General features: G+C 37.2%; 1 protein-coding gene across 2 annotated transcripts in view; it reads right to left on the bottom strand.

Annotated features, from left to right (window-relative positions):
• Positions 1 to 517: 517 nt before the first annotated feature.
• The window catches only part of Odad2 (outer dynein arm docking complex subunit 2), a 189,894-nt gene continuing 176,555 nt past the window's right edge, over positions 518 to 13,856 (bottom strand). For both annotated transcript variants that reach the window (XM_047521167.1, XM_047521168.1), the window contains exon 20: positions 518 to 960. In XM_047521167.1, coding sequence (XP_047377123.1) covers positions 847 to 960 — 114 coding nt within the window. In that variant the 3' untranslated portion in view covers positions 518 to 846. The remainder of the gene's footprint in view (positions 961 to 13,856) is intronic.

Below are 13,856 nucleotides of genomic sequence, written 5' to 3'. Positions count from 1 at the left end.
AATTTTATGTGTAATAATATTATCCTCACATCAGCATAAATTAATTTCTTTCAATAAAAGTGTTGGTGAAACCCTGTGAGGGAAATAAAACATAATTGTTTATGCTCTGTACGTTGAAGAATAAAGACGAACTCATTGCTTATGTTCTTGTGATTTGAATTATCTGATATGGTGACAGTTATACATTATCTTCTCAGATGTTTGATAGTATTCAGGAGAAGTCTGGGATGACCTCAGGATGATCTCTCTAAGTCCAGCTGCTTAACTCTAAATTCCATTTAATAACCGTTTGTGAAATCAGCACATCTCCTCAGAACTCTCCCGTGGGTTGCAAGTGTTCAAACAGACAAAACCATTATGACAGGACTCTTAGATAGGTTTAACAGAAAGGGAATTCTAAAGACACTCGTGAGCAACTATAAAACTGCACACTGGGGAAGCCATATTCTTTATTAAAATCTCCACAAATACAAAAGCATCATCGAAAGATATGTGTCTATATGTATATACATATATATATATATATATATAGACTGGTTACATATATACTATTTACACATATTCCAAGTTCTTGGAAAATTATCACAAATTTGTTGGTTTTACATTTCATTACATGGCATATCCCTAAAACATTAAATAGAACAAAAACACCCATGTGATTTTCAGATACAGTATCATTTTTCAGATACAATATCATTTGAATTTCTAATGTGTATGTTTTCTTTTAGACCGTTTACAAGATTTGTTAATCAATGTTTCCCAATTTAGGCTTCTTGGCCACGGGAGTGACATGTCCTGAGTTATATAAAACTTAATATCTTGTCATGGCAAGAAACTCTTCAAGTTTCAAGTGTATCGTGCCTTTTCTGTAGCAAGGGCCAACCTGCGGATGTTGGATATACAGCCAGCTGCAGCTTCCTGGAGCTCCTGATCAGGGGACCCAACCATATCCAGTAGCAGCTGTCGTATGTAATAGAGGAGGAAAAGAAGGGAAACAAGAATAAAACCATTAATCTAAAGACATAAAATTACTTTATAAAAATAATTTTAAACAGTAAGTATTTTTAAAAGCCACCAAAAAGAGCATAAGAAATTCCATTTAGGCAAATGCAAATATAACATGATGCTTAATCAGATGAAGGAATTCATCATGTAATTCTCACCTTTTACGTTTTTTGGAGCTGAGCTAGATGGTTACTTTGGGCATTTCTAGAATGGGTTCTGCTTCTGAAATTTCTTTTGCATACTTTCTGACTTTTTCACCTCCCAAAACAACCAATAGCACACCACCCCTAGACTCTTAGTGCATCCTCTTAGATGTAATCTCTCTGAATTCCAGTCCATCTAATCATGGTATTTTCCGATTATATCAATCCCTTAATAAGGACTCCCAATGCCAAAAATCTAGAGCCTAATTTATTAACATATCCTTAGAGGATTTATATCTTTAAGCCTCAGTTTGCTTTTCCAGCTATTCATCTTTCTCCTGTTCTGTCAGGTACTGCAAGGTCATACTTCCCCATTTGTTTTGCCTTTATTGATACCATCCCTCTACGTAAAGTGCCCACCCAACTCATCTCTTTGTTCATTTTATCCATCTTTGAAGATGGATGAGTCAACATTTCCACAAAGCCATCACAGATTTCCATCAAACAAAAATGTCATTTCTTCTTTCTCAGAACTCTCGCAGGAGTTTACTCTAATGCTCATTGGTTATACCCTTTCTAACAAATATTTGAGTTAATGCTTTCTGTCCTTTAGATTATAAATGCTTAAACTTTTAAGATCATATAGTACCTAGAGTATATAGTAGATACCAAGTAAATGCCAAATTACAACTTTTAAAATCTAGCAACTCTGGTTCTTATTATTAGTTCTGATAAAGGCTAAAAAAGATTAATTTCAATAATATATTTTCTCTATAGTAGCAGTTGGGTACAGATATGGATGATGCCAGAAAATGCATATGACATGAAAAGTAAAGAAATATAATAAAGAGAAATATTGTGACGTACATATGCCATATGTAGGAGTTTGACTTTTATTCTCTAGTAATAAAAGGAAGTGATTTAAGTACTTTAATAAGGAGAGTTACAGGATCATATTTATGTTCTAGAAAAATAACTTTTATAGAAACTTATGGAATATGGACTACTGAGAGAAGATACTGAAAGGTAATGTATTACCTTGCTAAATGTGATAAGGACTTAATAAAGGATAAGGATAATGAGGAAAGAAGTTACTAAAAAACTATTTAAGAACTTAGTAACTATTCAATAAATAACCCAAGAAATATTGCTTATTGCTTATTCTGATGAAAATAAAAATAGTAATCTCACTTTATACATAAATATCAACTCCAGGGGCTGGGGAGATAGCTCAGTTGGTAGAGTGTAAGCATAAGGCCCTGGGTTCGATCCCCAGCACCAAAAAAAAAAAAAAAAACAAATAAATATCAACTCCAGGTGGATTAATGAATGAATCCATTAAGTTCTAAGTTTTTAATTTTTCAAACATAATAAATATTTAAATATTATTTAAAAGTTACTGTAAGTCATCAATTTATTGCTTAATTTAAGTTTTTATAGGTGTTTCACATCTGGAATGATGAGACAAAATGGGTTAAATAAGAAAGGAAAAAATGGAAAACATTTAGAAGGTTTTACACGAACAAATCTTGATCAAATTGGGGCACTGAAGGATGTCTGGCTTCTCGGTTCCTTGACCTCTAATTGTCACTGATACTCACCACTGGTCTAACTCCAGGGTCACCCCCTGGTCCTTATTTTTCATCACACCCAACAGTCCACTTCCAAGCTCTCTGACCACATGTCTTCCCTTATGATCTGACTATTTAACATTCTTGTTTATTCTCATCATGACCATGTACTTTGGTCCACTGGTACTTTTACTTTAATAGTCTTCTTCTTTGTTTCCTCCATAACCAGCTCAGATTCCATAGTCCATCTCCTCAGTAATTCCCTTACGAGTTCCTTAAACCTATTTATGACATCCATGCAGGAAAACCATAATGGTACAGGAATCCAACTCTGACTTCTTCATGTCTTCACCAATAACTGAGACTTTCTGAAGGCAATATGCAAACAATAGGCAAATGAATCTACTAGATATTCAACAGCAACTGCATTTATCATTACCCAGCAATCTAAATATGTCTCTCTCTAATCAGGTAACGTTCTCACTCTTTTCAATGTCTATTTTAAATCTCCTTTGTTTCCTCCAGTCTCTAATGCTTCCATGCAACCCCTATTCTCAGCAGATGACCTCTAAGGGCACCATCTCAAACTTGATGCAAACAACTGGACAGGAACTACTCTAACTAAAACTCAACCAAACATCTTAGCACATGTTTTTTCCTCCTTCCTTGCAGCTATAACAGATGTCTCTCTCCTATACAAAGGCTGCCATTCCACCTCTGTTTTCCATCCAGTCTCTCTCTCCTTGGCACATTTTAGTACCAAGCACTCCCTTTCTTCTTACTTTACCTTTAACCTCTCCCTCCCTAATGACTCTTTTCTATATCATTTAAATGTACATTTTCACATTAAAAACAAAACAAAAATGATACTATTTTTATCCCCATTTCATAGTCACACTTCTTTTAAGAATTGTCTGGACTTACTATCTCCAGTCTTAAATTCTATTCAACTCACTAGGACTGGCTTTAGCCCTTAGTTTTCCACTGAAAAGGTGCTCTGAGAGATCATCAGTAATTTCCATGCTGTTAAAAGGAATGGAGGCTGATATGGGATACACACCTGTAATCCCAGCGTCTCAGGAGGCTGAGGCAGGAGGATCCTGAGTTCAAAGTCAGTCTCAGCAAAAGCAAGCCACTAAGCAACTCAGTGAGACCCTGTCTCTAAATAAAATACAAAATAGTGCTGGGGATGTGGCTCAGTGGCTGAGTGCCCCTGGAGTTTAATCCCTGGTACCCACCCCCAAATAAATAAATAAATAAGTAAATAAATAAATAAATAAATGAAAGGAATGAATACTTCTGAGTTTTTATCTTATTTGATCCCTTAACAGCATTTGATATCATTGACTACTTTCTCCTTTTTGAAATATACTTTGTCATTGTCTTTTAAACTTTTTTTCATGGTGCTGCACTGAAACCCAGGATTTCACACATGTTGAGCATGTGTTTTACCACTCACCTAGATCCCCAGTCCAGTCTCTAGCATCCTACACCCTACTCTCCTGGTTTTCTTCCTATCCACTTTTCTCTTCTCAATCTTCATCAGTGTCTCTTTCTCTTCCTCTCATACATAATTTGTTAAAGTTACTCAGAACAATTCCTCTCCAATTTTCATTTTGTTCTCTCCTTCTCTGGATGATTTCTTTTACTACATAAATTCAAATATCATTCATATGAAACAATCTTCTAAATTTATCTCTTTGCCTCAGAACTCTCTTTCAAATGACATACTTCATAACTAATGCTCCTTAGACATCTCTACTTGGAAGTCTCACAGTCATCTCAAACTTGATATACTCTGAAAGAAATTTAATTTTTCTATCTAAACATGGGTCCCTCTCATTATTTTTCCATATCAATATCAACAGATATCACCACTTAGTTGTTCAAGCCAGAAATCCTCTCTCATATTCACTTCTACCCTCATCTCTCCTACTTCTTCTCAGTAATTACCATATCCTTGTGATCCAACTGCCTACGTATTTTTGAAAGTCATTTATATCAATTGCCATTGTCACCCCCCTATAAAGTCTATAGCAACTTCCCACTGTCCTTGCATCCTGTCTTAGGCACTTAATTAATTGTCTCTAATTTATCATTCATAGCAAATCCAAAGTAATTTTCTAAATTGTGAAAAGTCCCCTATAATAGGTAAAAATGCAGAGAAACAAAATTTTAACAGTCCCCTGAGATTCAACAGAAATAAACTGCCCTGTGTGTCCATGGGTTCTATATCCACAGAGTAAACCAACAGTGGATCAAAAACTATTTGAAAAAAAAAGAAGTGTACTAAACATGTACAGACTTTTTTTTCTTGTCAGTATTCCCTAAGTAATATAATACCAACTACTTATATAATATTTATATTATATTTGGTAATATAAATAATCTAGATATAATTTAAGGTGTATTGAAGGATATGTGTACATTATAAGAAAATACTACGCCATTTGCATATAGTGCTTGAGCTTCTGTGAATTTCAATATTTGCTGGGGGTCCTTGAACCAATTTCCTATGGATTCTTAAAGTCAATTATATTTTATTCTAAAGCACAGAAATGGGCAGTTTGGGGAAGCTCATTCTCATTTGCATTATTTTCTCCACATCATTCAACGACCTTGGTATAGGATAGAGGAAATAGATTTATAGGATTGTAATTCATTTGAAGAACCATATGGTCTGTGCTGGGCTGGAAAGAAAGTAAAAGCATTAGACTACTGATAATCTAAGAGAATTAGGAAGAGAGACCTCAATGAAGCAGGAAAACAATTTTACTTTAGCATGAGAAGAAGGTAAAATTAGGACTTTCTAGTCTAAGAATAGAATATTACAAGTTTAATATTTCATAGATCAAGTATTGACCAAGTCCAGGGTGTGTGCATGGGAATGTAGGTCAGAATAAGGTTATTATGCAAACATAAATACACACACACACACACACACACACACATACATACACACACATGCACAAACATGCACACACACATACACACATAAACACACTTAAACATTCTCATTCTCCACCTCTCTTTCTCTTCAGGAAGAGGCAATGATAATGGGAAGGAAGAACAGAATGGGCAGCTCTCCTTGGTCACCCTTTCACATGACTTAGATATCTTTGTATAGAAACTTACACTTAAATCTTTTTCCTAGCTTGCAGCTTCAACTCATGAACTAAAGTTTAATATTTTCATCAATTTATTGGTTTATACCTCACTTTGCTATAAAGTTTTAAAAACATATAATTATGTTAACTTTAGGTATAGTTCATCCTCTGCTTTATTCATCCTTACACATCTTTTACTGCTTATTTATGCCCACCTCCACCACTGTAATCCTCATTATCCTTGAGTACTGAGTGTTAGCTATAAACCTGGAGATTTCACTCTTCCTCATCATTATTAATCATTAAAAATGAGCAGTTCCAGCCTTGATGTCAGAGAAGCCAAATAATAACACATCTCTGTTCCCAGAAGTGGTTATTTTTAAATTTCTGCTTTCCAATCTTTAAAGTATTTCTTATATCAGAACAAAATGTTCCAGGGCAAGGATTATAGTTTAGTGGTAAAGTATGTTTTTGCATGCACAAGGCCCTGGGTTCAATTCCCAACACAACAAACAAACAAAAAGCCCAAAATACTCCAACCAATTTCTTGGTAAATTATATAAACTCTTGAGGATTTTAAAAACTTACTAATAATTTTCCTTTATATGACTTATTTTCTCCCATCTCTTCCCAAGTAGATATTCATAAAGGCTTGAGTTCCCTCACTGATTCCTTTGTATTATAAAATATAATAGTAAGACTCTCCCAATATTCTAAATCATTTTAAATGACAATATTTATTCCTATATTAATTGTATTGTTATAGCTGAGTTATCACAATGAACCTCAGTTACCTGTGGATTTTTCTTGGCCCTGGATTAGAGGGTTTCATGTTATACGGATTTTCACAGGCAAATGGGATGTGGAAATAATCTGTGTGTTTGTATACCTGACAAGAACAATTGTGAAAAGGAAAAGTTTATAGTTTCAGAGGTTCTGTCCTTGGTTGACCCACTTCATTGCTCCAAGCTGGAGGTAAGGTAGAACATCATGGTGGAAGGGTGTGACATGTGAAAGCTGTTCAGATCATGACAGCCAGGAAGCAGAGAGAGAGAGAAAGCAAGGCACCAAAGACAATATAAACTCCAAAGGCATGCCCCAGTGACCTGCTTTTCCCAGTCATAATCCACCTATCAAGTTTCTTCTACATCCAGCATGGGTGAGGAAAAAGGTTTCTGTCAGAGGGATGGGCTGGCTGTAAATTAATCACTAAGAAACTTATTTAATAGAAGAACCACAGGAGACAATTACCCTTTGAAGCAGGGACATGACCTAATGAGTCATACTAATCTGGTTCTAATAATGTTAATAATGTAAGAACCCACCTGTCCTTTATTTATAGTTGTACAGGTAAAAGGGGGACCAGGAGGAGCTTCTTCTGTGAGGAACAGGATGGGTAGAGTTAAGGAAGTCATTTTGCTCCAGCAGGTCACGTGACACATCCAGGACATGCAAACTCCAGTGGTGAGCAACTCTGTACAGGATACCACATGCCTCAGGCCATCTGGAACAATCTCTCAATGATTGCTAGTTCCTGAAAACCAGACTTCCGTGTCTGACAGCTCACCAAGCCTGGTTTTGCTAGTCACAGATGGCTCCCCACACTGACCAGTCTATGGTTATCACCCTTTCAAATTATTAATTCATGAAGTGGATTAACCCATGGATTAAGTTATGGTTCTCAGAATCTAATCATCAGCTTTCAGGGGACACCTTATATCTAAACTATAATAATCTTTTCTCCAACTGTACTCTATTTGTTGCTCAGTTAATTGGAGGAAAACAGATTGCCAGCTATAGCAGTTATAGCAGTTATAGAAGTCTATTTTATAGGGCCAGTTCATCTAGCTTCTGCTCTGGTCCCTGTTCTCCCCTAGGATAGTTTTGTCATTGCTTTTTAAATCTAGGAAGGGTAAAACAGAGTCCTCGTGGGAAACCCTATCTATCTTAGATGAGAACAAGATAATTCATCTCCTTTTTAGAGTCCAGGTAAAACAGTAGTAGTGTGGGCTTTGAGGTCATGGCATCTTGGAGTTATATCCCAACTATTCCTCTTAACCATATCTTTTCATATGCCTAGTGGAATTATCTCTCTGTGAGGGTCATTGTGAAGATAAATGAAGTAATCTAAACATGTTTGTAGGTTTAAATTGAACACCTGTAATCATGTGCTTTTCCTGTCTACATCATTTGATTGTTCCCTTTCTATTTTGTCTGATTGTTCCCTGAGTGGTATGCTGACCAAGCTTGCAGTGTTGTGAGAGGGAAGCATGGAGAAGCCCAGGCTAGGCTAGGGTAGAGGAGTCCTTGTGGAAGAGAAAAGAACAACATAAAGGGAAGGAGGCGAGTAAAGGGGAAAAAGGGAACAATTTCCATCCTGTTTTGAAGACAGAATTTGAAATTCAGAATAGGGAGCTTATTTTGAAGTAAGAGAGATAAAATGATGATATAAAAGAAAGATCTTGAAGAAGTTCAACAGTATATAATCTTCTGCTCTCTTTTCAAGAGAGAGCAAAATTGGGATTAAAATTATTTTTAGTTACTACTTGGTTGCCAGGCTTTTGTTTCTCTGACTTCATGGTCCAGGACTGGACCATGGCTTCATACAGGCTATGCATTTGAACAGAGAAGTCCCAGTGTCCAATAAAAAGCAAGAAATCCATACATGGTATTTGTTCTCATGGTGATTATTTCATCAGTTCCAAAGTCTGGATCTGGCACTGATTTTCTGGAGGCCAGCCCTGGTTAGGTTGGGAGGAATGAGGAAGGAGGAATTTTGGCTCTGAGGGCAGTCTAGCTCCTGTCGACACTTGTTCCAGCACCAGCCCCCCTTGGGTTCCAGTGACCCAGGCTTCTCTGGGCATCAGCTGTGGCTGCCCTGCAGTGCTTCCTTAGATAGGAACCCCTTGATCTGATGCCTTTCAAAACCAAATATCCATTTTGCCTATACTCCCTCAGACCAGGTTGTTGCTCTCTGATCCCCTTTGGGCTTTCCAAGAATAGTTGTCTTCATTCCCAGATGCTTGATGCCAGTCATAATTTCACATTGCATCAGTCAATAAACTGTGAGCCTGGACAGCCTGCAGCAGGTTGGCTGTTCCAGGAGTCAGTCAGACAGGTAAGGGTGTTCAAGAGAGCATCTCTGAGCATTCATGTTCTTCTTTTTAGAAGAAAATGCTTAATCAATGCAGGTGCCCTTTTTAAGACTCATAAGTGAATTTTCCTTTTACCTGACAAATTCTAATACTGAATGTACCAGAAGGACTACTGCTCTTTGGGGTAATTTATTTGCCTAAATTTCTTATATTTACTGTGAGGCTTCATTCTGTATTACATAAGGTGGTTAGTGAATTTTTAGCCTAACATCTAGACCAATGGAGCCTAGCAGTTCACTGTTTTAAAGGCCTAAACTATGGGGGACTGTAAACATAGTAGAAAAGAAGCAGACACAAGGAGGAAGCATGTGGCTTAGCATGGTGCACATGGTGGGCAGGGAGAGTCACTTCCTTCAGTTTTGCTTAGTGTCTCCATGGCATCAAGCCCACAGGTTACTTAATGTTTGGATAACATGAAATGATTTTATTAGCTACCAAGTTTACTATGTGCCAGACACTGTGATTTATTCTTTACTGGTGAATATTCTGCCCATTTTACTTAGCCAGGGACATTCTCAATTAAGGGTATAGAGTTAGAAGTTTAGAATTTTCTGTGTGCCCAGGGTATGAACAACTTGATATTTGAGAAGCACTCCCAGGATCCTCTTTTGGTTTTTCTGCTGAATCTGAATTCATTGTTTTTCCTGAATTTTATTTTCCTTGTCAATGATTATTCTTTCTTTGCTCTGCACCCAGAGGGTGTGCATCTAATGCTGTCTTATAAATTGAATAAGGATACGCTACTATCCCAAACCACCATCACAACAATATGCACTATATATGTGTCTTGGTTTGGAATCAGACTCCAGAATATGCTTTTATTTTTCTAAGAGCTTCCCAAGAAAACTAGGGCACTCCATGGAATGCTTTAAAACTAACAGAAACATTCACATAACAGAAACTTTGTACAAAATCCTGAATTTGGTGGGCAGCTAAGAGATGAAGAACAGCACATGTTTTCAAATCAGGAACACACGGAGCCAGGTGAAGGTGGTTTGCAGTCTTTTGTGACAATTATTCTTAAAAGCAGTGGTTTCCTTAAAAAGTGAGATGCAAATTGGATACAAGTGAATATGGAAATGATATACAATATTTTTTGGTTATATGTTTTTTGATCTATTGACTTTTTCCGACTATAAAGAAATTTTTAATATTATAGGGGGGAAAAACACCTCAGGTTTAACTTTTTGAAGTGTTTGTTCCTTTCAAAAATTTTCCTCTTTTTAATCCTCCCACTTCTCCCAGAACAGTCAAGGACTTTTAAATTTTTTGTGAGTTTCATATATACACCGAAGGAAAACTAGCCCCCTTGCTTTAAAACTTAATTGCACAGAGCACTTTAAAACATCATTGAAACAAATAACTTTTTACAATGCTGGAGTGAATGAGGACATGCAAGGGCACAATGAGCAGTCTGTGGACAGGGCTGACATGAATACTTCCTCCAGCATAACAGGCTTTGATCTCAAGGCTGGTGCCCTCCATGTGCAGCTGTGACTCGCAGCTCACATCTTCTGGAAGGTGAGACTTAGGTAGCATGGAACTGATGTCTGCATTTGATTTTTACTTTTATATTTAACAGTTCATGGTTTTATATAACATTTCAGTTGTATGAAAAATATGTACCAATTTGAGTGATAACAGATTTTCTTGTGGTTTGACTCCGCATTGTTTGGGTGAACAGAGACTAGAAATATGAGTTTTAATTAGAGCCGGATGAGTTCTGAAATACCTGTGCACACACCCAATTTAATAGGTTTTCTGGAAAGATCTTGAGTTCCCAGAGCTAACTTGAACTGAGAAAGTTTTTGCCATTTTCCTGTTTACATGGCATTGTGTGGTTGTAGCATAAAGGCACAACTCAGAAACAAGAGATGCATTTGGACTGCTTGCAGAAGGACTTCTCAACTATTCGGGTTGGCTGGGGTTCTGCTGCTGTTCCAACAGACTCCACCGCGGTTTCTTTCACATCCAGACTCTGAGCCCTGGTAATTCACTTCATATGACATCGCACCAGAACCAGGGGCCTCAAGATACATTTCACATTTGCTGGTTGGGGCAAAACCTTTGATTCTGCTTGGTCAGTGAAATAATAAGCCTTGGTCTTCACAGGCTTGTCTTTTAGTGATGTCTGTCGTGCTACCGATGACAGAAGAGCATGCCATGTTCTATTGTTTAAATGTCCCCACCAAGACTCACGTTGAAATTTAATGCCCACAGTGAGGTATTAAGAGGGGTTGCAAAATATTGGAGTTAGAAAATACAATGTAAGCAAAGAAATATAAAGAAGACAATAGAGAAGTGAAATCAACGGGTAGTATTTGAAATTATCAATGTTCATTTCTTTCCCTGATTGACCTGGGAAAGATCTGTATCCAGCTCTCAATGTCTCTCAAAGTTGACAGAGCTAGCAAAAGGTGCCATTTATGATAAAGGCACAGAGAAGTCTCACTGATAATCACGTTTACTATTATCTGTAGTATCTCCAACAAGGAGGTAAAGTTGCATTTGTAAAGGTCTCAGAATAAGGTCGGGCTCACAGTCAATGCTCTCCAGTTGTTAGCCATTATTACTCAAGTAGAAAAGAACTTCAGGCACTGTATGCTCATTCTGACACCAGTAACAAGTGACAAGTGACAAAATGTGCTGTATTAGCTGGCTTGATTGACCTTCTCATGAAGAAGTCAGGACACTTCTTCTCTGTGCATGGAATGATAAAAATCCCAGGGAAAGGTCACCAAAACAGAACCCTTAAGACACTGTCAGCTTCTGCTTCTTTGATAGATTCCAGAGTCCCTTCTGGAAAAATGTGAGTACAAAGAGACAGGATTTACAGCATTCAACCTCTGGGTAGCTGTAGTATGGACTGGGTACTAAATGTGCCATAGAAATACAGTACATGGCACAGAATTCTCTGCTTTGGGTTTCATCATGGCTTTCCTCTGGTTCTAGTAGTAGGGGGTCAAAGAATATTTCCATGGGGTAAAATGATTCAGGAGATCCAGCAGTCAGGAACTTGACCCAACAGAGACAAGACCAAGAATGGATTAGAAAGCGAGTTGGGCTCACCAGCATTCTCTCTGAACAGATACTGGTATAATCATATCCTGTAGTAGTGTCCTTAAAAATGTGCAAGGGAGGTAAACTGACAGTCTTATTGCTTCCAGTTTTATTGAGAAGCCCAAAGTAATTCTTACTCTTGGTGTGGGGTTGTGCTGTCCCTCTTTCCAGCTCTATCTCTTTTGGAAAATTATAGAACCGTTTCTTTTTCTTTGTAATTATCTTCTAAAATGTCATGGTGTTGTAACCCATCACAGGTCTATTTTTATCCATTGTATGCAAGGCATTTGATGGGACTTTCCAAGAGGACAATTTATACAATTCTATACCAAGAAACTTTCATGAATTATTTCATTCCATTTTCTTCCCTCCATTTTCTATTACCTCTTTCTGAAACTGATATTCTGAGGTAAGATCTTTTGTATTGGTTTTCTAATTTCCTTATCTTCCCTTTCCCACTTATCTATATTTTTGTTCTATTTTTGTGAGCTGTCAAAAAAAAAAAAAAAAAAACAAAACTTTGTTTTCCAACTCTTCTTTTGAGTTTGAGTTTCCTGAATGTTCTTTTTCTTATAGAATTCTGTTCTAGTTTCATGAAGGAAATAACTTTCCTACCAGACTAAAGGTATTAATCATACTAATTCAATTAACAGTTTGAATTTTTTCTTCTCTCTGCCACACTAATTCTTCCAAAGATGCATGTGTTTTTTATATTTGTTTTGGTCTCTATCTTCCACAGTTAAGTCATCCTTCAAATGTCAATTACTTTGTTGGGTCACTGGAAGTTCCGAGCACACACATGTGGCTAGTTGACTTCGTACATTATTACAGGGTGACCTGGGTGGTCTCAGAGCTACTCACAGTTTATTTCTTCTTGAAGACACCAGGTTGAAGGCAGCTGAAATACAGCCCTCACTTGCCACCCAATTCATGTACCCTGGCTGGAGCTGTGTCTTCCTGGAAGTAGAGGCCCCCTTTCGTTTACAGATATGTAACCTCTTAAACTCTACCATCTTCTGTACTGTACCTATACTCTTAGTCACTGCTGTCCTTTAGTCCAAACACCCTGTTTTACCCTTTCCAGATGGGGTTGGTTGGGGGGGGGCAGTGACTTAGCTGTGTAGTTGGGGAAGGGGCTCTGGCTTTCACTCAGTTTTCCTTATGTTAGCCTTCGCCCTCAACCACTTCTACAGGCACCAAATGCTGCCAGTTCCTATGTACCAGGGGGCTTCTACATAGTAAGTTTAATGTATCCCAAGCTTTGTACTTTGATTCCTCAGGTCAGCTAGACAGTTGCCACTCTTTCATTTGAATTTCAATTTACACAATGTTGTTACTTTGTCTCCTCTACAATCCTCCAATTCTTTTTCTCCATGTTGGCCTATGTTTTCGTTTTTTCACTTTATTTTTTAAGTCCCTTGCTTGTTATGTTAGTAGACTTCAGAAAGAAGTAAAATTAAGATTCAGGAGTTGAATCTGCTGCCTTATATCTGGAACAATCCATAGGTTTTCTCCCAGCTCTAAGAACAATGTCCTCTTGATATCAACTCTGGATAAAGTACCTGCATTTAATTTGGGGTTTCTCCCATTGGTGAGAGATTAAGTATCTATGTGTTTATCTGCGTCCCACTGTTAGTTATAATTTGAGAAAATATTTAGAAATAAATTTCTTGGGAGAAGATTATATATACATAGCCCTAACCCAAACTTCAAGTCATTTGACAACCTACTTGACATCTCCACTTGTATATAAAAATGGTACCTCAAAGTTCACATGGATAAAACTGACCTTCTGACCATCCCATCCCAAACCCG

The sequence above is a fragment of the Sciurus carolinensis genome, chromosome 12, assembly GCF_902686445.1.
Source record: "Sciurus carolinensis chromosome 12, mSciCar1.2, whole genome shotgun sequence".
In the NCBI taxonomy this organism is placed as follows: Eukaryota; Metazoa; Chordata; class Mammalia; order Rodentia; family Sciuridae; genus Sciurus; species Sciurus carolinensis.
Note: the sequence above shows the minus strand (reverse complement) of the source record. Positions and strands in the feature narration are given on the sequence as shown.